Source organism: Cottoperca gobio, chromosome 10, assembly GCF_900634415.1.
Source record: "Cottoperca gobio chromosome 10, fCotGob3.1, whole genome shotgun sequence".
Taxonomy (NCBI): domain Eukaryota; kingdom Metazoa; phylum Chordata; class Actinopteri; order Perciformes; family Bovichtidae; genus Cottoperca; species Cottoperca gobio.
The window spans coordinates 17,557,096-17,580,587 of NC_041364.1; the positions used below are offsets into that span (position 1 = coordinate 17,557,096).

The 23,492-nt window shown below is 39.7% G+C and overlaps 3 protein-coding genes across 7 annotated transcripts; 1 reads left to right on the forward strand and 2 right to left on the reverse strand.

Annotated features, from left to right (window-relative positions):
- Positions 1-931: 931 nt before the first annotated feature.
- thg1l (tRNA-histidine guanylyltransferase 1-like) lies at positions 932-7,188 on the reverse strand. Of its 4 annotated transcripts, none has more exons than XM_029442033.1 (7): positions 6,999-7,188; positions 5,445-5,648; positions 5,149-5,325; positions 4,901-5,073; positions 4,699-4,787; positions 2,535-2,642; positions 932-1,548 (listed from the first exon to the last, which is right to left on the reverse strand). In XM_029442033.1, the coding sequence occupies exons 2-7, from the start codon at positions 5,636-5,638 to the stop codon at positions 1,387-1,389; spliced, it is 903 nt and encodes a 300-aa protein (XP_029297893.1). In that variant the 5' UTR covers positions 5,639-5,648; positions 6,999-7,188; the 3' UTR covers positions 932-1,386. The 4 variants fall into 4 exon arrangements, with proteins under 4 accessions (XP_029297893.1, XP_029297891.1, XP_029297892.1 ...); XM_029442031.1 differs by lacking the exon at positions 6,999-7,188 and adding an exon at positions 6,324-6,775; XM_029442032.1 differs by lacking the exon at positions 6,999-7,188 and adding an exon at positions 6,164-6,771.
- On the forward strand, positions 6,856-10,843 carry lsm11 (LSM11, U7 small nuclear RNA associated). Its single transcript, XM_029442029.1, has 4 exons — positions 6,856-7,393; positions 7,979-8,118; positions 8,230-8,313; positions 8,937-10,843. The coding sequence occupies exons 1-4, from the start codon at positions 6,940-6,942 to the stop codon at positions 9,285-9,287; spliced, it is 1,029 nt and encodes a 342-aa protein (XP_029297889.1). The 5' UTR covers positions 6,856-6,939; the 3' UTR covers positions 9,288-10,843.
- Positions 10,844-10,943: 100 nt separating this feature from the next.
- Positions 10,944-23,174, reverse strand: clint1a (clathrin interactor 1a). Of its 2 annotated transcripts, none has more exons than XM_029442028.1 (12): positions 22,938-23,174; positions 19,471-19,575; positions 18,880-18,976; positions 18,383-18,491; positions 17,731-17,895; positions 17,420-17,603; positions 16,795-17,014; positions 16,429-16,516; positions 15,799-15,864; positions 15,007-15,299; positions 13,643-13,841; positions 10,944-13,251 (listed from the first exon to the last, which is right to left on the reverse strand). In XM_029442028.1, the coding sequence occupies exons 1-12, from the start codon at positions 22,976-22,978 to the stop codon at positions 12,968-12,970; spliced, it is 1,851 nt and encodes a 616-aa protein (XP_029297888.1). In that variant the 5' UTR covers positions 22,979-23,174; the 3' UTR covers positions 10,944-12,967. The 2 variants fall into 2 exon arrangements, with proteins under 2 accessions (XP_029297888.1, XP_029297886.1); XM_029442026.1 differs by having other exon boundaries at positions 15,007-15,302; positions 22,938-23,173.
- Between the last annotated feature and the right edge of the window lie 318 nt (positions 23,175-23,492).

Below are 23,492 nucleotides of genomic sequence, written 5' to 3' on the forward strand. Positions count from 1 at the left end.
ACAATATGATATAAACGCAGCTTACAGTGGCCGTTTTACTTCTAAGAATTGAGGAGAGGAAATATTTTACACAAGCTTTCAAAGTACAATTTCATTGACACCGTGTAGACTATTTCCTAACATTTTTTCCAACCAGTATCCCAACGGGATTAAGTTGAGACCCTGTATGTAAACACATGCTCTCTGTAAATAACTGCACCGCTTGCCTCAACACGTTCTTACTAAGATACCTTCTATACTAAAAGGAGATTTGTTGAGTCATTGTAGCGTCGGCAACGGTTCCAAGTGCACTGATCTAAGCACAGTTAATTTCATTAAGACAAAAAGAGCAACTTCTGCAATCATAATGTGTTTTAATACATCTTACCTAATTGAAGTGCAGTAATTGTTGATTGGTCTCTGATGCTCATAGAAGAGTTGAAATCTGGTTACATAAAGTACAGTAGAGAAGCTACATGCTTTTTAACAAGGCCAGGAGACCAAAAATACAGCTCTACCGACAGTAACTGAGCCTACTACTGTATATAAATACAGTTGGCTTCTCCCACTTCAAGCCTCCAGCAGCCATTCATACTGAGCCGGTCATTTATAAGTGCGATGATAAATGTGCCACAGAGCACATGTCAGAAGGATAGAGTGTATGCAGGGTGTGTGAGGTATTCTTAGCACTGATGACAGTGCAGGCCGCCAAATCCATTCACATCTCTAAATGGCGTCCTGGATGCAAGACAAGGTCGCTTGTTCCTGCCAAGCTATTGGTTTCTGCTTTACTCGGCTTACTCCGAGCGAAGATATGCTCCATCTTACTACAAACTGTAAGTGATATTGAACACTTTGCAAATAAGCTTCCCGAATAATTCAAATTCAAACATTTCTGAGATTCAAAAACGCCCACACACAGATAAAAAACATGGGGTCAAGAGGAATCATGTGAAGCATGAAGTGATGGTGGTCTTTTAATGTTAAATGAAGATATATTGTTGGAAAAGCAACTTCAGGAGAGCTACGTGCACTAAACTCGGGGTGGGAAGATGTCTGGGGCAGTATCAAAGTGCGGTGTGTGTACTCAATACCCGCTGCTAAAAGATTTAAGAAATCATCTGCTTCCCTTTGAACATGACAGGCATCATCATCCATTTAAGCAGAAAACGTCCGACTTTAAAAGGGAACATTATGATAGAAGTTTGATACGTGAAAGTAAGACTATGTCATCAAAGGCTTCAGTCTCAGAAAGGATTTCAAGGGCAATAAGCTTCATGGGTAACATGTTGTTTGATGTTCATCTAATTCAGTCAAGCTGTAATATCCACTGCTTGTATGGATCCACTTCAACTGTTCTAGTTTCACTCAGTTCAGTATTTCTCTCCGACGGCAGCACAGGAGCCGTTAGCAGTTGTCGTCCTCCAGGATGTCGGGGTGTTCCTCCCAGAACGGCTCTCCTATAATGTCGCAGTGCTTGGCCTGCACCCTCCTCCTGCTGCGAGTCACGGCCACGTCCTTCTCCTCTTCGTTTGGTCGCTTCATGCGTTTAGTGACAGTTTCATCTCGCTGGACATAAAGAATGAGGAGTATGAGCGGTGCAATTTAAAGGTAATTTAAAGGAATAGTTCAACATTTTGGGAAAAACCACCTTCACATCTGACTTTCTCAAATCTGCGTAAAGACTCAGCCAGTTTCCAGATTTCAGGAAGTCACTGCACTCGGCCAGGACAAGGGCGGCTGTGGTGGAGCGGGTCGTCTACTAATCGGAAGATCGGCGGTTTGATTTAGCTCCTCTAGTCCACATTTCAAAGTATCCTTGGACAAGACACTGAACCCCAAATTATTCCCAAAGGCATAGCCATCGATGTGTGAGCATTAGATTAAATGATGAGCAGTTTGGAACCTTGCCATCAGCGTATGAATGTGTGTGTGTGTGAATAGGTAAATGTTGTCATGTAGTCTAAACGCACTTTGAGAGCACTATATTGATGCAAGTCTTTTTTTTCTTTACACATTTGTTTTATCCTAGGTGTTTATTTTTATTGACTTTTATTTATTTTTAACTTTTTAAAGTTTTATTGAAGTAATTTTCAGTGTTGCAAAATGGTATATATTGCTCTCTGAACACTGTGCTGCATGTTTGTATGAAAGGTGCTATATAAATAAAGTTGAGTTAAAGGACAGATATGAGAGTGGTATCAATCTTCTAGCAAAAAACTAAAAAGCATATTTGCATATTTCCAAAAATGAACTATTACATAAAATTAAAATTGTAATTGCCACCGGTGACATATCTTGTATTTCTGATTTTGGTTTGTTCATTTATTTTTCATATTCTTGTTAATAACTACACAATGCAATGCCATGTGGATGCGGAGGTAATGTACATGCAGCACTGTTGAATCCTGTATAATTCACTTAGAAGTTGCTTGTGATAAGTATGTATTTCTACATAGTGAATATTTTGCTTTTGGCAGTAGAGTACTGTTGGTGCATTCAGAACAGTTGTATGATAATAATTGTGTAGATTCAGACCCTTTTTAGCAGCTCACCTTTTCCCAGATGAGAGTGGTGCCTTTCCTGTGGAGAGCAGATTCAGTGTTGTAGTTGATATCAAACTCAGAGAACAGGATCTCATTTTTGTCTGAAGCTAACGTTCCCTGGAGGGAGACACAACACAGTTATATAACAATTACAAAAGTGTGTGTATACAGTACAAATATCAGCTTATACGAGATGCCTCACTGGAATAGTCATCTCATCATACACATCCTGAATTTCCCTCGGGTGTATGTGTATGTGTCTCTCTCTCTCTCTCCCTCCCTCTCCCTCTCTCTCCCTCCCCTCCCTCTCTCTCTCTCTCTCTCCCTCTCTCTCCCTCTCTCTCTCTCTCCCTCTCTCTCTCTCTCCCTCTCTCTCCTCCTCCCTCTCCCTCTCTCTCCCTCCCTCTCTCTCTCCCTCCCTCTCTCTCTCTCCCTCCCACCACAGGTTCTATTATTGTTGTGTTTTTCTTTTAAATCAGGAAGTGATTAAAGGAACTTGAAAGGTGGCGGTCTGATGGGTTGTGAATGACTCATTGGCCGGAATGAACATTTCCCACAACTCGTCAGCTGTCATCACTTCATCCGAGTTTCCCTCACAGACCACAGGAGACTGAAGAGACTTCCAGTGAACAGCTGTGTCAGTCAGTGGCATGTGTTCATCTCAAACGAGAATAAACCAGGAGTAAATAATGCGGTGAAATGCAGTCACAACTATAAACGCAACTGCATTCAGACATCCAGAAATCATGTCTTCTTGGTAACATAAAAAATTGTTATAGAAATCAAAATGTACAGAAGTACTTTTAATGTAATGTAATTGCCACCGGTGACATATCTTGTGTTTCTGATTTTGGTTTGTTCATTTATTTTTCATATTCTTGTTAATAACTACACAATGCAATGCCATGTGGATGTGGAGGTAATGTACATGCAGCACTGTTGAATCCTGTATAATTCACTTAGAAGTTGTAGAAATCAAAATGTAAAGAAGTACTTTTAATCCCAGATAATAAATAATTCATACAGAGGCATTTAAGTTGGAACATGGATAACTGGATAAGAATGCTGCGATCAACAATCATTTTAATTATCAATTAAATCGACTAATTGCTTAGTCAGACAATGTAAAAAAACATTTAGTTACTCAATACCAGACCTTAAAGTCACGTCTCTAACTTCATTAGTTTGTTTTTGCTAATGTATTCACACAAGTAGGGCTGGGAGTTATGCGCTAAAATCTTCTATCACAATAAAGATAATTTTATATTTGACAACGATAACAGGATATAACATGTTTTCTGGTATTTCAATAAATAAATAGTTGATATGAAATAACCACAAGGTAAAGCTTATTTTGAAATGTAAATGCTTGTGTGTATTAAATACTTGACAAATGAAAAGTAATGAAGAGTATTTTGTAATTTTAAGAACATTAAGAACATAACAGTTAAGGTAGATGAATATAGGCCTATCCTATATCACGATAGAAACGATACAGAAACATAAATACGATAGACATTTTTATATCGTTTTGACGATCTATATATCACCATATCACTCAAGTAATTCAATTTTGAATTATACAAAACAGGAAGAAATGTTAAAAATGAATAATATGTTATAGCTGAACTAGCAAATACTTTGTCTGTTTATTAGATAAATGCCTTAAACAATTATTTGATTGTCAATCATTAATTTCCTGTAAATTAAATGACTATTCAGCTAATTCCTTCACCATTTATAAAAAGCACAAATGTCATCACAAGACAGTACACATTTGTCTTTGACGTGGCTTACAGGTAAAAACACAGAACATAGAGGAGTTGTGAACCTTTAGAAAAGTTGTATCGAGATTTAAACATTCAAAACGAGTAGACAGTGTGACGTCTTATTAGATGTATTCACGTTCCTCTAAATATGCAGGTTTGTACAGATTATTAATTGTTTGTCTTTTGAAAGGTCTCATTGTTCTTATCTTGTTCAGTTATTTATAGAAATTTACAAGGAATCCCAATTTTAAAAAAGTAGTGGAACTCCCCTTTGATATTATTATAAGATATTTCTATTAGCACATGCATCTTCACACACACACACACACACACACACACACACACACACACACACACACACACACACACACACACATCAACTTAAGATTGTGCGTCACTCTCACCTTTAAGCGATCCTCTGCCTGCGCTGTGGTCAGTCCGCCCTTTTGTACCAAAGTCCAAAACACTGTGTTGTACAAATTATTTATGTGACCTGAAAGACACAACACACACACAGTCCTTCATCTCTTACCCACATCAGTTTAATGAACAAATTACAAGTCAAATGTTTGACTTTGTAAAAGTTAGAGCCCAGTATGTACTTACAATCTGCTTGCCTCCAGCTGAGGTAGTCCCGGAGGTTGCGGTTGCTAGGATACAGGACCACGCGTCCATCAAAGCTAGGGGGGTACAATAGGGGTTGTTGCTCCCCAAAAAACTCCTTCCAGTAAAACACATACGAGGAGGAGAACTGAGAGGCCACATGGGTCATGAGCTTACTGCCAGAAGAGAGAGAAGGAGAAGGTCAAAGGAGTGAAAAGCATATGTGGGAATGACATGAGTCCCCTTCGTACCTGGCTCTCCTCTTAAACCAGTTGGAGGTCCTCTTGAAAACAAAGCTGAACTCATCACTTTGACCATAAGCAATGACAATATCCTCTAGTTCTTCCATGACAGAGTGTGCACTCCGGGTCATCAGGCCCAAGGCCCTGTTATCATTGGGCTTTGAAAACTTGTGCTGCTCTGTAAACCTGAAACAGAAATGCATGAAGACACTCAGAACAACAGAAAGATGTAATATCCTATTGATTTGTAACATCCCTCATGTCTTCACAGCGATGGCAGAAGTTGTCTTGAAGAGGAAACTCACTTATGGAAGTTGCGGCCATCCAGTCTCACAACAATGTAGCAGTTTCGTAGACAAGTGTCATCTGTTTCAAAGTTGCGGACATACTCAAATTTGCTCTTGGCCATGTTGCTGGAACTGCTAAAGAGACAGGCCAAAGGTTTGACAACACAAAACCTGACACGTCCACCAAATCTGCAGGCCTTTCCAAACAGCATGAGCGGGCTCCTGAAAACAAAATACCCACATATAGAGAAAACACATTCACAGCGGGAATGAAGTGATATTTACAGCCAAAATAATGTCCCAACCAGAGGTGGGCGGATTGATGGCCAAATATTCGCATCTCTGCTGCTGTTGTGTGTGCAGTGATGACCTCTTCTAAATAATTCACATTTGTTAATTGATCATTGCAAACTGTCTTGTGTTAAAGCATGCATGATGTTAAGTGAATAGTAATAAGAAATGCATCATGTTTGGCAAATTACTTTGTTGTAATTGAAATATATTCAAAAGTCGCCTATTAATAATGCATTCACCTCATAAATCATGAGATAGTTCTCTCCCTTACATGACATGATATCACATTAACATATTTTGTGGTTTCGCTCACCGCTATCCACAACAACTACTTTATTTTGACATCAAAGCCAATTTAAAAAGAGATCCAACTCGTTATGGAATAATTAATGTTAACGTCACATGCATTTGTCTTCCTTAATATACAATTATTTATTACTTACACTTGGATGTCATGTATTAGTCCAATGCAGCTACAGTAACCAGCTACTTCTTGGAAACCAGTTTACTTCATGCGTTTATATATAGGTATGCCGTTAGTTACACAAACACCAATATTTAATTTAGTCGGGTAATAAAGCAAAGTAATCAACTAATATCTACATTTATCCTGAGAATCAGTTGGTTCACACGCGTTGGTTTGTGTACAGTCCGTCAACGAATTCTGTCGTAGCGGCACCGCAAACAGTACGAACAAAAGTTCCGGAGCAAATGCCTGAAATTAACAAAGAATTACTAAAAAATATATATAGCCTATTGTTATTAGTTTCTGGTTGTTCACGTTATTCAAAAATACATAAGCAAATACTAATTTGTTCTTGTGCTGCTGCAGGGATAATCTATTGAGGCAGATTTACATAGACACTACCGAACATCTGTATTCTAGCGCCATCTTGTGGCTATGTGACTGAGAGTGCAGCCAAAGATCGTGTATAACAGTTTACGGAAACACGTCTTGTGGAACTTGTAGTGCAGTTCTTGGACAAGATGTTTTCTGGGGAAATTATTTGAGTTTTTTAATGATTATGCATAAGTATGCCATTACTATCAAATTATTAAAGGAATTATGTGAAAACCACACACAAATAACGCTTCCGGGGTTGGAATTCACCACGACTCTTGAAAAAGGCGCAGAGTGAGATCTCAACCCCCAACCGACGAAAACAACTTTCCCAGGATTCTTCGCAGCACCTTGTGCTCATCTGCGGTTGTTTCAAACATGGAGGAGAGAGAAAGAAAAGGTGTAAAGTCAGACAGAAAAGAAACGGTAACTGCAACCTGTTCGAGTACGCCACCAGTACCGGAGCATGAACCAGAGGCGGGGTGTAAAGCTGGCGACGATGGCGCAGATAAAATAGACGTCTGCTCCGATAACTTCGACCCTCTCTTGGCTTTGTACTCGCCGACTGTGCCGCTTCCTTTTCCAAATGTCAAAAGCTTCAACAATGTGGCGGCGTACGAGAGCTTTCTGAAGGGCGGCCGGGGCAGAGCCAAACCGCAGAATGTAGAGAAAAAGCGACTCAAGGCGATGAAAGGGGTGGCGGACCCGGAGCGCATCGAAAGACTGAAGAAGCTCATTGTGAACAACCCGGTGACAGAGGAGGGGGAGAGCAGCGGCACACCGCGGAGAAGGAAGCAGAAGCTCCAGAAAAATGTCCTGACAAGGATGCCCTGTAGGTTTAGAAACCACTTCTGTTACATCAGTGCATTAATTACTTAGTTGTGTTAGGAGTTCCTCATTCAGTGTCAGCAGGTGGGTTGGTATCAGTTTGAATATTGGAAGCTGCAACTACCGCACAGAAGTTGCACAGGGCCACTCAAAGCATATCAAATAATAAGTCAAATCAATCAATGCAATTAACTGTTATTTACATAATTAATTCATCTTTTTCTCTGCCCATTTTTATTTTTAAAATAATTTTTCTTACAAGTAAATGTGTACACATTCAATACATTACTGTCCATTATTCAGAGCCCAATGTGATGTATTTTAATTGCTTATTTTGTCCAGCCAACAGTCCAAAATGCAAACATATTTAATATACAGTGCTTTAAAATCTGAGAAAAAAATGTGGATCCTCATAATCTCTGAAGCTGGAACCAGACACTATTTGTACATCATCCAATTGAAAAGTTAAAATCTAGTAGTTACTTTTGCATGTTCAAGCCTTTTTTGGCAGAAGTCTTGTTGTGCTTCCTTCTATAATTCCTTGGTTGTAGAGACAGTTATGTGTAACCTGTTTATCTTGCGTCTTCAGTATGTAAAGGAAGTCCATTGGGGGAGCTGCACCGATGTGTTGAGGAGAAAATACGGGTCAGAGTTCACATCAGGACCTTCAAGGGACTGAGGGGAGTGTGCTCCGGCTTTGTCGTGGCCTTCGACAAGTTCTGGAACATGGTGAGCTCAATTACTTCATCCTTTAGTTCTCATTTGACAGCTGCCATATGCTGAAAAATAATCCACAACATGCATGTAAAACTAAAGTTGTTTTTTATTTCTCTTCGTCAGGCCATGGTGGATGTAGATGAGACTTACAGAGAGCCTCTGCTTGGAGACGCTCTCTACCATGAAAAGGCCCTCACCATTTCACGGGTAGGCACCAGTTTTTAATATAAATCTGATGGGAATATATTTCTTACATTGTAATAGTCAAAGTTACAATCTGTAAGACTTTAGTCCTGGCTGAGTCGGTGACACATTCACGTTGTTTTGAGACATCAGTAAAAAAATAATAAAATTGCAAAAACTTCAAATTCACTCGGTGTATATAAAAAATAAAACTACTTGTTTTCTAGACACATTTTTCAGTGCTAACCTAACAGATACATTGTGTTTCCTGTGACTGTTAGTCTGTTAATATGAAATAGCAGCAAGAGGAAATGTGTTTGTATTAGCAGTAATAACGCTCTCGTAGTGCTTTATGAGAGCCAACAGTAAACAGAGAGACATTGTTTCTCAATGAGATAACATTTCAAACAGTAATGCTGGATTTTATGCATCGCTTCTGTGAATCCCTCCTGCGTAGGCAGGGGATTTGGATCCTGCGCGGGAATGTGACTTATTACGATATGTAAAGACAATCAAAGAATGTACATTTGTTGAATGGCTACTGCTAAAAAAAATGCCAACCAGAAATAGTGTCAAAACAGGGTTCAGTTTCATAAAAATTAAAAGTTTTATCCCCAAATGATAACGTGACTAAAATGTCTTTGCAGCTCTTTGAGAAGCTAAAGCTCCAGGAGAGCCCAGGAGGTGATGAGCCAGCAAAAAAGTACGATGCCCAGGAAACAGCCAGCAAGCATCATCCTGCAAACCCTGAAAGTACTCCAAAAAACCTGTCTGCTGCTCAGACTACGAGCAAGAGAAGGGACAGCAGGACGGACTCCAAACTGTCAGACGCTGTTAAAATCAAACCGGATAAACACAAAGTCTCGCTGAAGGCCCAGGGGCCGGAGGTCTGTCAGAAGAAAGACTCTCAGACGTATGGCAAGGTCCATACACGCCACATCAACCAGCTTTTCATCCGGGGGGAGAACGTTCTCCTGGTTAACCCGCAGCCACTCTGATTGTTTGATATTTCCCCCGGATAGAAGAAAGGTTGGCTGCTACCACAATCAATTAGGTTTAAGTTTTATTTTACGTTGAACATCTTTAATGATGGGTGTGAAATAGCGTTAGATGAACTGACAGATGTGATTTAATTAGATTCAGAAGAATCAAACGAGGACTATTGTTATATCATATTGATATGGAGGTTGTTCTCTGCCCACCAGAGAAATGATCCTGATCTTGAGGAATAAAAGCTTCTCAGTTCTAATTATAGTCATTTCTTGTCTCGTCTGTCAGCCACTAAAGGAAGTTTATTTTGACACCACAGCATAAATAACTGTATTCGTTCCGGTTATTACCCAGCAGGTGGCAGCATAAACACATTAGTGCCATCTGCGAGGCCATTGTCATCTCAAAGAGCTTGTCCCTTTATGTTGCTTTTCCCGTTAGTTTGAACAGGAATGACAGCGCAGTCTCAGCGGACTTCATAAATGCATTATGAATAATTGAGTTTGTGAAGCTAGAGATTGCAGATGGCACTCAAAAGCTGTCATTTGTCTTGACGTCTGAGATTGCTTTTACTCTTTAATGGGCACATTAACCATAAAAGCACAATTTACTGCATCTCGTGGAAGTTGTAAAGATGTTGCTTTTTTTCCCTTTTTTTTTTTTTTAAATGGCAGAGGTTACTTTTGGATGAGTGGCAGAGGATGATTGCATGTTGCTGTAATGCTTCTGGGTCTGTCTTATTTTAGTTTTTCCTAATTTGACTGCAGAGATTAATTGACCTTTTCTATATATTTTCATGCCATAAATAGGACAAATTGTAGCTGAGCTGTTGTTCATCTATATACTTTTCATCTATATATTAGTGTAGCCCATTTAACAGCTTTCCTCTCCTGAGAGTGAAAATGGGGTCAATTGTTTAACGTAAGCTGAGTTTTAGTCGTGTTTGTCACACCAGTGTGTTCCAACAAACCTTGATAAAATATGAGAAGGGCACGGTGGTGAAGAGATGAGCCACAATTAGACTACACAATCTTTCTCTTGAGTGTATTATATCCGAGTAATCAGGCCATCCATCCCATTAGGGCAAACTGTAAATAGTTAAATGGCTATTGAAGGACACAAAGTATCAGTTCTTTAAATACAACACCAATGCTTTAAAAAAAGAAATGAATCTTTCGTAGAACGTTAAGCTTAAATCAAAGAACGGTTGCGATTTCTAAACATCTGTTGCGTTCAACCACTGCCCCTGTCACAATAAGCATCAGAGATTGCCTTATTCCAGTAGTGCTATTTCAGTCCACTTGTTTGCCGCTACATCCCCTCTACTCTGCGCATAATGTGTTCTAGTTCCTGCTCTTGTATGCTGCATGCACTTGATGTGTGGCAACCTATGGATTTGGTATCCAGTAAACTCATTTATCAGCTGATTTGCATGTTTTGTTGGTTTTCATTCACTACATTTGTTCTCCTAGCGTTCTGCCTTCATGTAAATTGTAAAAGTGCATATTTAGCAAAGATCTTTTCTTGATTACCTCAAACAATAAAGTTCACAAACTCTCATTAACTAAATGTAATTTCAAAGTCGAGCGCAGTGGCTTCACTTTTGCTGCTTGAAGCTCTTTTGAATGAAGCTAATGACACAGCACACCAAATAACACACGTCATTAACAAATTTCAATCAACTGTTTAATGTTGTAGATAAAGAATCGATGTGTAAATCAAAATGGGAATAATGCAAAATTTTCATTTTCTCAAAGGATTTTCTTTTCTTACATTTGCATATGCTAGTGTTTCAGTAACAATCCCATTTCAGAGAAGATCAAAACAATTTAAAGTAGAAAACAAAATGAATAAAACAACTTCTACTTATATTTTAGAAAAAACAGCAAACAGATTTTGGTCATTTTTAATGTTTCAGACTCCGACGCAAGGCTACTATGTGTTAGTGTGCTCTGCCTCTTGAGCCCTTGGGAGAGTAGGAAGCACAACTTCAATACTCTCGGGGCTACACAATCCACTGTCTTCATCTCTGCTCAGTGAATTATTTATCCAATTGTTGACATATCAAAAATGTCAGGCAGCCAAGATTTACTTATCAGTCATTACAAGGGTCAGGAGGCAACCACCGGCAGGCACTTGAACCACTGAAGAGCAATGTTTTGTAGATCCAACAGATCCGTTAGCTGAATGTGACTGTTCATTAAGCGTTAACCCACAACACATTCATCGAGCCGCCATAACATACTGGGTGTGTACAAACTGCAGCCCAACTGGTGCTTCCTCTCACAATCGTCCCGACAGGCTGCGAACTTCTACTGATGAGGGTTATGACAGATTGCCTTTTTTAATGTGTAACATTAATAATGATGGAAGGTGAGAGTGCAGCATTTAGGGATATGCCCTGGTGGACATTTACAACACATGGACGCATGATGCAATCTTAATAACAGTCTGCATCAATACTCGAGGTGTTGAATTAAGGGTTTTTAAGCTCTGAAGTAATCGCTGACCTGAATAAAATGGAACCACAAAAGTGTGTACGGGACAAACAAAACAGAGAGCGAGTGGAATAATTATATGATTGCATCCGATATCTGTACAGACAGTACGCTTGGCTTGAGGCATTAGTACAAACAGAAGCTCTTTTCTGGTAGCCGCCCTCAACACTGCACAGTCACATTGTTTCCTTCAAAGAGGTGAACTGAAGAGAAAAGGCAAAAGGTCTTTCAGGCACTCTGTGCTGTAATGAAGAACCCACAACCCCGGTAAGAGGCTTTCTACCTACTGATTATCTCATTTGGATGCAAAATGATTATAATATTCTTCATAAGTAAAATATATATATTTATATAGCAATAAGAAAAGGCCACAAATGATGGTCTGATGAAGGAGAAACTCCTTAAATAAATCAAAAGCCATCACTCCAAACACTCTTTCTTTACTTTCTCTGGAGCACTGAGGGGCCACATCTGGAGTGTGTGGAGACGTATGTACATAGAGAAGGTGTCAATGTGCTTTGTTATGGGTCTTGATTCATATCAGATTTGGTCTGTATGATACAACTCTTCACACAGTCACTGCCTCTCCTATAGGAACTTCATAACTTATGTGTAAGGGCTCCAGATTTTCTATTTACAGGTCAAAAGGAAGAACAATGAAAAAAAAAAAAAAAAAGACAGCGGTAACTTGACATTCTTAAATGTACATTAGAAAGTTAAAATGGCTGATCATGTTATTCAAACTTATTCAGTAAAGTTACTGAGAATAAATCTCAAAAGAATTATGCAGCTACTGATATATTGTTTTTGCTAGCCTGGTGATTTCACTTGATTGAGGTTATAAAGCAGATCCTCCCCTGACATTCTCTTGACGGCACACTCTTCCTTTTCTCACTGACTCAAAGTAACCAACAAGACACACTGTCATCAGTGTGTGTCTGACCATCGCCCAACACCAGATCATTGGTTCAAACACAACACAAACACAAATTCATTTAGATCCATGTCACTACACAGCATTTCTTTAAAAAAACAATTAAGGAGATTGCAGGGTGTTTGTATTGTGATAGTTGACATTATTCAAGTACTCTTTGTTTGCAGCTCATAACAATCCTTCACCAATGGACGGAGAGAGAAAAGAGAGAGAGATCAACACCACTCCACCAGATAATCTTTGCTCTCCAGCTCTATCACTTTCCAAAGTTGCCGAAGTCAGCGAAGGCATCGTGTTTGGGCTGTTGGACCATTGCAGGGTTCATCCCCATTCCCATCCCCATAGCATTGGGCATCCCCATGGTCATACCTCCCTGTGGCATCCCCATGTTCATGCTCATCCCCATCATGCCCTGGCTGGGGGCCATCCCCATGCCAGCACCAGCGTGCATCATAGGATGTCCAGGCGGTTTGACTGCTGTAGTTCCAAGGCTCATAGAGGAAAATCCCTGGGAGAGCATGTTGGCAGGTACCTGGTTGCCTGGAAATGACGAAACAAACGCAATTAAAAAGGAGTAGCACATTTTAAAAATCTCATTTGATTGATGGGGTGCTTTGAAGAAAAGCCTGGATGTCCTCAACTCAAATATCAGTCACTCACCAAAAATCTAATAATAAAGATATTTCCATCACAATTTAGTGCTATTTTATTTTTATTCATTTATAAAAAGGGACACAGGTAGCACGTTTTAGACTTCTTGTAAATATAATCCAATTCATCTTTTTTTCCATACATGTACTTTGTATATAACCAACAACACAAGCGGTAACTTCCTTCTACCTCTGCATTCAGAATTCGATTGATTCAGGCATTAAAATAAAATCACAATACTTGATTCAGGAATTGATTCATGCTAGATCATTCCTCTCACCGTGTTGGAGGGTGTTGAGGGTGGGCTGGTTTTGCTTAGGTGGCTGCATGCCTGGGCCCAGAAAGTCCAGACTGATGTTAATTGAGGAGTCTGACCAGGTGGAAGGGAGGGCTGCTTTGGCTCCTAGAGAGGCCACTCCCTGCTGCATAGGCTGGAGCTGCTGGACAGGTTGGAGAGGACCCCCCATGTTCTGTAGGGGCTGGCAAAGACACACACAAGCACAGATACAATGTTAAAGAAAGAGATAATCAAAGCTGAAATCACAGAAATATACAGTGATAAAATACATAAAAAGGTCCAAAGTATGAAAAGATACGGTTCCCTCTCTTAATTCAAGGCCTTTAAACCCCACTTAGCCTCGATACCGTCAGAGAAATGTGCTACCGTCTCTTTCTGAGCTCATTAAAACATACCATCTAAAGTAACTAAAGTAGAAGGCAGTGGTGGGCGTCTTCTCAGTAAAAAAAAAAAACATTTTTTAGGTCAACAACCTTTTAACATGGAAATAAGTCGACATCCTCAGACTTTTTAATGTTTTTGGAACTCAAAACTGATTCTTCTCATTCTGTGTGTCAGTAACAGGAGGAGTGGGTGGTTAGTGGGCGGTCTCTGGGGGAGATGAGCATCTGGTGAGTCTGCATGCTAACCCTCTACCATCATGCTTGTCCTCCATCTTTCAATCACACAAGGTATGTCTTTATCACACAGGCATACTGACTGATATGGTCAACAAGCAGTGTAAACAGGGAGTAAATGTGAGAAAATATTTGAACTGGAAGGCTACTTAAAATAAAGAAATTCTCCCATCATTTGATATTAACATATTTATATAAAGGTTAAAAAGGTTATTTGTGGTAAATGGAGAACATTATTAATATTTAATGGCCAAGGCCAAATCAGCAAGCTTGAGGTTAGAAGATTACAAACACTTAAACAAATCTTTAGCTGCTAGTAACAGTTGCCTTTATACATTTCTGAAATTGATGATACAATTTGTATCTAGTAACCGAGTCATTCATTGCCATTCTGACTTTTATATATATATATATATATATATATATATATATATATATATATATATATATATATATATATATATATATATATATATATATATATATATATATACACACATTGTATGTTGTTGTATTGTGTGTGTGTGTGTGTGTGTGCGTGTATAACCTTAAAATATATCTGTCTAGCTCTGTACCCATGAAAACTGAAATCAATCATGTTGTTATCTTCCTGCAGATATTTTGTTTTTACCTGTATAATTTAAGCCCCCATCATGCATCTTGTAATGATATGTATATTAATAAATCATTAAAAAAGATTCGCGTGTGTATGCGTGCAATCATGCATACCTGTGACCTAGACTGGGGCAGGACTGTGGTGCTCATGCTCTGTGTGCTGCTCATGCTAAGGTTGAGGCTCTGGGAGGAACTGAGGGACTGAGTTGGCCCCATCAAGTCAAACAGGTCTGCTGAGGCAGGACCAGAGCCTGCAGCTGAGACTGGGGCGGGGGTGGTGGCGGCAGGAGCTGTCATGGCTCCAAAAAGGTCATTTCCGCTGGTGTCCACAGTCTGAGCAGTAGCTGGCATCTGACCTCCAGGGAAGGCATTCCACCCTCCAAACTCTCCGTTGCTTGAGGAAGGTGCTGCTGCAACAAGAAACAGGCACAAAGACAGTTGCATGAATGTCTATATTTGCATCAAACAGTGATGTTGGATTGTGAGCTGTGTAAATAATAATACAATATGCTGCAAACCTAAGTTACTCAAGCAAATTTAAACCCGTCATAGCAATTCAAAAAGAAACCAGTCGAGCTTTATCCCGGACATTCTCAGTGACCACTGGTGCCATGTTTTAAAATTTTCATTGGACTGGCCCTTCTTGTTGTGTCTATCCCTCCTCTCAATCTCTCTCAGCTCCCTCCACCCCCACCAACGTCTTCCTCTGTCCCTGTCTCCTTGTCATCCATAACAGGAGTTGATGTGTGTCTGTTCTTGTTATGCAGAGCAGGTAGCAGGCTCCATATGGCCAGGGCTTCCTCACAGCATCTCTCTGAATATTCTAGCAGTATGGCTGCAACCGCGCAGCAAACACATGCACACGCTAACAAAAAAAGAAAGAAGAAAAAAAGTCTTGAAACCAACCAGAGACTGAGGAGAAGCCAACAGAGGCAGCAGGTGAGGAGAAGTCAGCAAATCCACTCATCAGGTCTGCATAGAGAAATAGACATAAACACATCAATTTTAAACAAGCGAGCTCCAGGTGCCATTCGATCATAGTTAGCATTCCTTCAGTGTCAGAAGTGTAGGAGGGAGGGGAGGGGTGGTGGCAGCAGTGGATAGGTGGAGAAGACCAAACATCTGTTCAACGCTCCCGCCCTTTCCATTCACCAGGGACTGCTCCAAAAACATCTGGTGCACTTAGTTCCTATACATCCACTCCCTCCCACTGCTGTCCTAAAATCTGAAGCTAGCATCAGCAGCTGGGCACTGTCACTGCAGTCTAGTCCTGCAGTCACTCTTTCCTTTTGTACAGTGCCGTAACACTGAACAAAAAGGTTATTCCTGGACTTACTGGTGTCTAGCTTCTTTGCAAAGAAAATACAACATGTAAATATAACATATGTGGGGCTATTGGAAGGCGCCGTTTCCCTACGGTGCTAAACTAGAGCAGCAGATTGATCCAAATGTTCTCAGCTAACCCCGGGTAAGACAGCATCAACAAGTGCATTTCACAAAATGTCAGGGTGTTACTTGAAGTTAGTGACATTATACCCGAGGCAGCAGGCTGGCTCGGTGTGGTGTCCACCATTAGTAGGTCAGCTAAGCCGCTGCTGGAGGGCTGGGGGGCTGATGGCTGGGGCTGCAATAAAGAGTAGAGTAGAATTCCTTTATCGTCATTGCTCAAAGTACAACAAAAAAACTAAGATAGTTGAGATTGCACTTATGGATATTGCACATTTTTCTGAGCTCTACATACAAGTAATAAATAAACACAGTAATAATATGTACAAAGGAATACACAAAGGTTGTATATACACATACATGTTCAACACAAAAAGATCAGGGCACGGTCCATGCATGACTATAAACAGGTCAACAAACACCTGTGCATCTTATATGCTCACATGTGCCCGTTACCTGTTTGGTGGTGGTGTCTGGGCTCTTATCTCCTATGTAGTGGGCTGCGGCCCCCAAGTCTACTTTCTTAGACGGGACCCCCCCTCTCTTCCGTGTTGCTGTAGTCTCTGTTGCTTGTACTATGTGTACACTCTTGGTGGTCACAGTCTCCTCTTCATCTTTGAATTCCTTTCCCGACTGGCCATTTTGAGACGAGCGGCCCCGGTCCTCCTCGTTGTCACTATGAAAATAACAACAGCTAACAGGTAAGACAAGCAGTTATGCGAGGACACAGATAAGATTATATTTGTACATACTGTATCCCTCAAGGAACAAACCAGGTTCTGGATGAAGCCTTATCTACTGTATGCACCCAAGTAAATCTGTTCTCTTGTATATTTGTCCGCTCTCATTTCTTCATGTCCTGATCAGTAACTTTTTACTATTTCATTTCTAGATATTTTCACAATATAATTGAAAGGTTTGACTTGTTTTTCTAATGTGAAAATAAGGGCCTATTATAAGCAGTACTGATGTAATAACCTTTAACAGCATCATAAAACTGATTGAGAGGGAAAACAAATTGAAATGTTCGTGTTAAAAATGGTGCAAATGGCAAATATAATAGGATGACTTGTTTTCCAACCTAAATCTATCTGGTGAGTCGTCTCTCTCCTTATTCCTAAATCTGCTTATGGTATCGTCAATGGTGCTGCCGATTTTATCGCTGATCTCCCCCAATTTCTCGCTGAAGGGGAATTGCCCTTTATTCCTCTCCCAGTCATCGTCCCACTTCCCCCGGCTGTCGCTGGAGTCATACTTGTCCCCCGCTGGAGAGAAGGAATTCAAGTAGGTGGAAAAGGAGATCGAAGAAGAAGAAGAAGAAATTAATTTAATTAAAACCCAAAGGTTTTGGTTTATTATCAGTCCATTTCTATTACTCAGCTAAGAACTTACTGTGACTTCGGTATCCCATACTGTCTGAGGATACCCCGATGTATTTGTCTTTGTTCTTCTTTGACTTTTTTCGTTCATCCCTAAGCCTCTCATCATCCTGGACAAAATCCACTATCTCCTTCACCTTCTGACGCACATTCACACCTTGGTCCTTCCCATTCTCATCTAGAGACAGAGAAACACAGACAATAATATAAAAATATATAAAAAATGTAATGAATGAATTCACTTTTTGTGTTAACCTTACACCTTACACCTTACACCACACACACTATTTGAACATCTCTGTATCGATAAAGTTGAATGTTCTTGTTTGTAAACTTTACCTCAAATACAAACATGGTTGGGAAGAGTGAAAGCAGCTTTAGAGCAGTGTGTGTGTTTGTGTGTGTGTGTGTGTGTGTGTGTGGATTAAGAGTTTGTGGACTAAGCGGTGCTTAGGGCCCCAGTCCATTTATAACAGCTTACACTGAAGCTATTGTTAATAAACAGTAAAATGCTGAGGTGTAAAGAGCACCTCAGTCAATCAAAGCAACATTAGAAAAAGCAACATGTTTTTTGTTTAGCAAGTGTTCTTAGGTAATACTCCAACATTCAAAGATGGTACGAGGGAGGGAACAGACAGCGGGGAAAGACCAGAATGATACCTTACCTACAAAGTGGTAGCTTTCTAATGATCTCAGGTCGTACAGATGTTCTCTGGTACTGGTGACAACCCTCTCTGATCCATTCCTGATTAGATGGGCCAGCAGTAGCTGCGACTGAGAAACAGACACACGACAAAGCACAAAGTGTTAACTGGATCAGTTATGGGTACGATTATATTCATCACAACTTCCCCCCCCTTAATTCAGAGCATGTTAACGATGTGAAGCATCTAACCGTTTCTATTCAAGGGCAACTGTTTTTGTTTTGCAAATTATTAAAAATATATTATTATTATTATTATTGCCTGCAAGTAATGAGCAGACCTTTTCACATTAAAGTTAACAGATGGCTCATTTTAAAAGGGTTCCAGCTTGAGTAGGGTGAAATCTGAAGCCACGTTGGTTTGAGTTGGTACCGTTCTTGGTGCTTATAGGCTTCAAGCCTTGTGTCATAATTTAGCATGTGTGTATGTGGGGATGTCGCAACAGTTTCCTGGCAGACCTTGTAGACTCTCCGCCAGTTCTTCTTGTTATCCCTCAGCATGCGGGCCCACAGCATGTTCATCACCTCTGGGAACTGCTCATACATGAAGGTGGCTCTGATTACACAAACATTCACAGAAGAAAGAGGGAGACATTTGCACTTTTAGTGACAATGTTTTAATTTACAATTTTACAATGGAGCCCCAGGAACTAATCTCAGCAAGTAATTCAGGATCTAAAGGTTCCTTTGTGTGTAGTAGTAGTAGTAGTAGTAGTAGTAGTAGTAGTAGTAGTAGTAGTAGTAGTAGCAGCAGCAGCAGTAGTATCGATTGCATCCCAAGAACTGCAAGGATTATGCAAATCAGACCAACAAATGTATTAAAAGTATGTATTGACAACCATTATGTCACTTTGTGTGCAACAAAACAACAACACTGTACATTTAGAGAAAGTTCATCATCTTGTTGTTTGTCATTTTCTGCTATTTTAATGTTTGAATTAATGTAGGAAAAGAGACATGCCAGGGTGGAAAGGGAGTCTAAAAAAACATCAGGACTATTTCTAACATGTCACTGTACATGTATTGTACAACACTACAAGTTGTCCTAACCTGGAGATTTCACTCATGAGCTGTCCTGATGGTCCCCAGGAGTCGTCATTGGTGGCCTCTCTGACTTTAGACTCTACCTCTGAGTAGTTCATCACCACGTTGGTTCTATGCAGTAGGAGAAAAAACAAACGTCACTTCAATAATCATGGCTATGTGAAATATTCCTTATGCATTTATCATTTCAGTTCAAAATAGGCAGCCTCCATTCAAAAACCAACAGCATGGACGATAATAGATGAAAGCTCTTATTACAACCACGCCCATATACTTGTCCTCTTAGAGGCCAAAAAGAATGGGACAATAGGGAGTGTTTGTGTGTGTGCTCTGAATCTAACACCACGTCAAAACCAAAAATAGGGGAATAAACAAGCAAATGCAAATCTGTGTCCAATATAAACACATAAATGAGACGTCAGATGGCCCTGAGTGAAACAGGCTTATGCTCTCTGTGGGTGAGCTATTGCTTGTTGAAACTAACTAGAAAAGAAAAAGGGAACTAAAATGGGAAAACACTACAAATGGTGTGTTTCTAATAACTTCAGCTAAATAGAGAGTTTGATTTCTAAACGATGTACTCAACAAGGTTGGTGGGTCATATGTTAACATATGCAGAAACAGGACAACAAACTAAGAAAGACCAAGCATTGGCCTATATCTATTCAATCAGACTACACAAATGTAAACTTCTGTTAGTAGGTCTACAATATGTACTGATACGCTGTCAAAACCAGCCTTAATTGTTAGAGAGAAAAACAAATGTCTAGGCCTATCTAATGTCCCGTCTGTATTTTATTTTGTAGTCCATTAGCTTGAATAAGAACGGTTTCTTATAAGAACGGTTTCTTATTATTCGGACAACAGAAATATAAATCTATAAAACAGGCATCTTATTCCAAATTATTAAGTGAGCCCTGTCACAAACATGTCAAAAAAGTCAAAACATGGTGAGGCAAAACATTTGAAGCCCGCGCCTCCTCATCCCTCCTTCACTACTGCCACATCAGCATTAAAATGTACAGGGCCTGAAAGAGCAGCATTGCATTGATGGGTGGAGATACACCCTCTGTGGTTATGGAGAAAGGCTGTATTACTACTGCAAGCTGCCGGGTTTTTGTTACCACTCTGACAACATACTGACTATTGTAAAAATGTAATCTACGCAAACAAAATTATTTCAGCATGACCATGCCAGGTGCTTTTTCATTCACAGCTGATTAAAAATCAGCTCAAAGTTGGACATGGGCTACATCAAGTCTTGTCCTGTATCAAACTGAATTCTGATGGCAATGTTCTTTATGGGCAGTGCTGACATCAAGTGTGTATAGGAAACTGTCCATCATGTTTAAATTCAGGTTTCATTTAGATTTGGAGTATTTCGTACAACTTTGTGTGCTATGTTACTTACTGCATGTGATCATCTCTATCATGTTACTTATACTGCACAAAGGTGTTTGCATGCATGATAGATTAAAAACTAGAGGATATGAGGTAGTGATGCAACATCTTATCTCTTCATGATGGTGGCGGCCCCTGTCCTAGATAAAACGGAAATTGTGATACTCTCTCACAGTGACACACTATCACATAGATTTCCATTGGACTGATTTAGTGTTGTATGTCAAAAACGCTTTCTTGCTGTCAGTTACTCATTAATCCAATTGTATGACATACTCATACAACACAAAATAAAATATTTGTCTGCCTTCCTAAGCAAAAACTTCACCTTAATCATACAACAGGAAATGTTGCATTATGCCACACTGTTAGTGTGAATGACTCACAGCTGGGTGACACTTTATGAAAATAATTTATAATTTGAGTCAATACAAAAGTGACAATTTCTGAATGTCACAAAACACAAGGTATTTCATCACTCTGATTTCAATGAAACCAGGAGGAAATGAACATGGAAACTCCCATGTTTTAATCTTTGAAAGTTGCACTTTTCCCCTCTTTCTCCATCTTTGTCTGGCCTCCTCTGTGTCTCTTTGTCATGAAAGCAACCCATGTTCCAGGAAGACAAGTGCATTTAGCAAGAATGCCTTCTTGGAAGGACTTAAGAACACCCTATTATCTGACTCTGCAAAATTAGCCATTAAACCTTTGAAGGGAGAAACAATTGCAATAACCTATAGCACTACAGGACATACAGCATGTGCATGTATACTTTCCCCATGGTGTTGCCTAAGTTCAGTGCTGGCACTGGTAGATACTTCCAGGTACTAAATCACTGATGTTGGCCATGCAGGCTTGAGCCAACATGGCCATCAAACTATACAAAGACTCATTATGAGTGCACAAGCACCAATGACTCACAGTGTACATATGTTACATGCTTTGTGTCATTTTCTTTACATTCTGCATGCCAAACTCTATCTTAATTCTAATCACAACCTAGTGGAAAGGCAAACAGTAACTTGTGTGTCTAGTTGAACTTAAATAATCAAATCCTTGAACTTAAGCTAGCAGCTGGACATCTACCAATAAGTTGCAAAACACTACAGGATCACTGGTCACTGATTAATAAGTTCTCTCTTGTGGCACTGTTGTTTATCTTGTTGTTTTTTGGTTTTGCACATCGCAATAAAATAACTTGGGATAACACAGCTTTATTATTTGTAATAATATAACAAACACATTTGATAAGACTGCTGTACATTGCAAATTGGATTAACGTAGTTGCTGTAGCAAAAAAGGCTTTTATATCTCACTGTATTAAGAAGTAATAAGTTAGACATTTGTACACCGAAAGGTTTTAGTTTATGTTTGACTAACTAATTCCATTTGACAAGCAGTCTAGGTGGTATAACAAACGTAACAGTTTGGTTATGAAGTAATCAAGCCATGTGATGTAACTTAAAGTTTAAAAACTGACTTAATTTACTGTATAGCTAATGTACCGACGTTAAGTGTAATTTAGCTACAAGTGTCATAACAATCATACCGGAGAGTAACGTTAACGCTTATCTACACTCAATGACGTTTTAAATATATGTCTGTAATGTATGTGACGATTGTGTAAGTTAACGTATAATGAGTAGTTAGATAAACATTCCTCTTTCTTTATTCAGCCCATGAGCTGTCAAACTAGCTTAGCTGGCTAGCCCGGTCAACCAGCTACCTAGCCAGCAGGCTAGATAATTAGCTAGCTTCTCAGCTAAGTGAGTTAGCTTGCACTGTCGGAGAAAACGCACAAACAACAAACTAAAGTTATCTCAGAAGAGTGCAAATGTTATCCCACACTAACCGAAAGACCAGGCAAAATGACTCTGACAAAGAAGGGACACTCATACTTGTAACAAATAGTATTTGTCAAAGTCAGCTAACTAACTCGCTAGTAGCATACATGCTAGCTAACTTGTTCGAGTGACGTGACGTCAAAGTTTTGGGTACGTGTCTCTTTCAAACAGGTAAACTACAGGAACAAATAACGCGAAACAGACGTACTGCAGCAGGGAGATACTTACGCTTTGTCAACCAACTCCCTAACCTTCCACATGTTCAGCATCTTGGCTTCGTGAAAATGGGCTTTCTGCCTCAACAAAACCCTTTACTCCACACGAACACCGAACCAAACCTTGAACTCTCTGAAAGTAAACTCTTCTTCACCTCTCTTTCAAGACAGGAGGCGCAAACGCACCACCAGGCAGACAGGAAAGGTTACTACGGGAAATGCCCCTGTAACGTCATCAAATGCGTAAAGCAGCATTGGAGTTGTAGTTTTCTAATTACCACCATTGCTACTGTATATACATTAGCCGTTTTAAGTGGATAAAGAAACAGCTGTGTCAACTTGCTACATAAAACAATAGGGAAAACCCGAGCCCGAGGAATAGTGAGATTAAATGTTTCTTAATTACACCCTGTAATCCCATCAAGGGTGCATGGAGTTTGACTGGATTAGAACAAATGTACATTTTAATGATTCAAAAAAGTGAAATACCCTGAGAGCCCAATATAAATTCCTGTTATGATATAAATGTTATGGGCCGTTGTTGTTGTTGTTTTTTGTTTGTTTGTTT

Bases quoted from the DNA above. Each gene is read 5' to 3' on its own strand.
- clint1a (XM_029442026.1), bottom strand. From the start codon at position 22,978: ATGCTGAACATGTGGAAGGTTAGGGAGTTGGTTGACAAAGC. The intron at 17,896-18,382 runs GTAAGGTATCAT...CTCTGTCTCTAG, and splicing joins AGAAAGCTACCACTTTGTAG to ATGAGAATGGGAAGGACCAA. The intron at 16,517-16,794 runs GTAACGGGCACA...TCTTTATTGCAG, and splicing joins CAGACACCACCACCAAACAG to CCCCAGCCATCAGCCCCCCA.
- lsm11 (XM_029442029.1), top strand. From the start codon at position 6,940: ATGGAGGAGAGAGAAAGAAAAGGTGTAAAGTCAGACAGAAAAGAAACG. The intron at 7,394-7,978 runs GTAGGTTTAGAA...TTGCGTCTTCAG, and splicing joins TGTCCTGACAAGGATGCCCT to TATGTAAAGGAAGTCCATTG. The intron at 8,119-8,229 runs GTGAGCTCAATT...TCTCTTCGTCAG, and splicing joins TCGACAAGTTCTGGAACATG to GCCATGGTGGATGTAGATGA.
- thg1l (XM_029442030.1), bottom strand. From the start codon at position 5,766: ATGCGAATATTTGGCCATCAATCCGCCCACCTCTG. The intron at 5,326-5,444 runs GTGAGTTTCCTC...TTTCTGTTTCAG, and splicing joins GATGGCCGCAACTTCCATAA to GTTTACAGAGCAGCACAAGT. The intron at 1,549-2,534 runs GTGAGCTGCTAA...CTTTATGTCCAG, and splicing joins CCACTCTCATCTGGGAAAAG to CGAGATGAAACTGTCACTAA.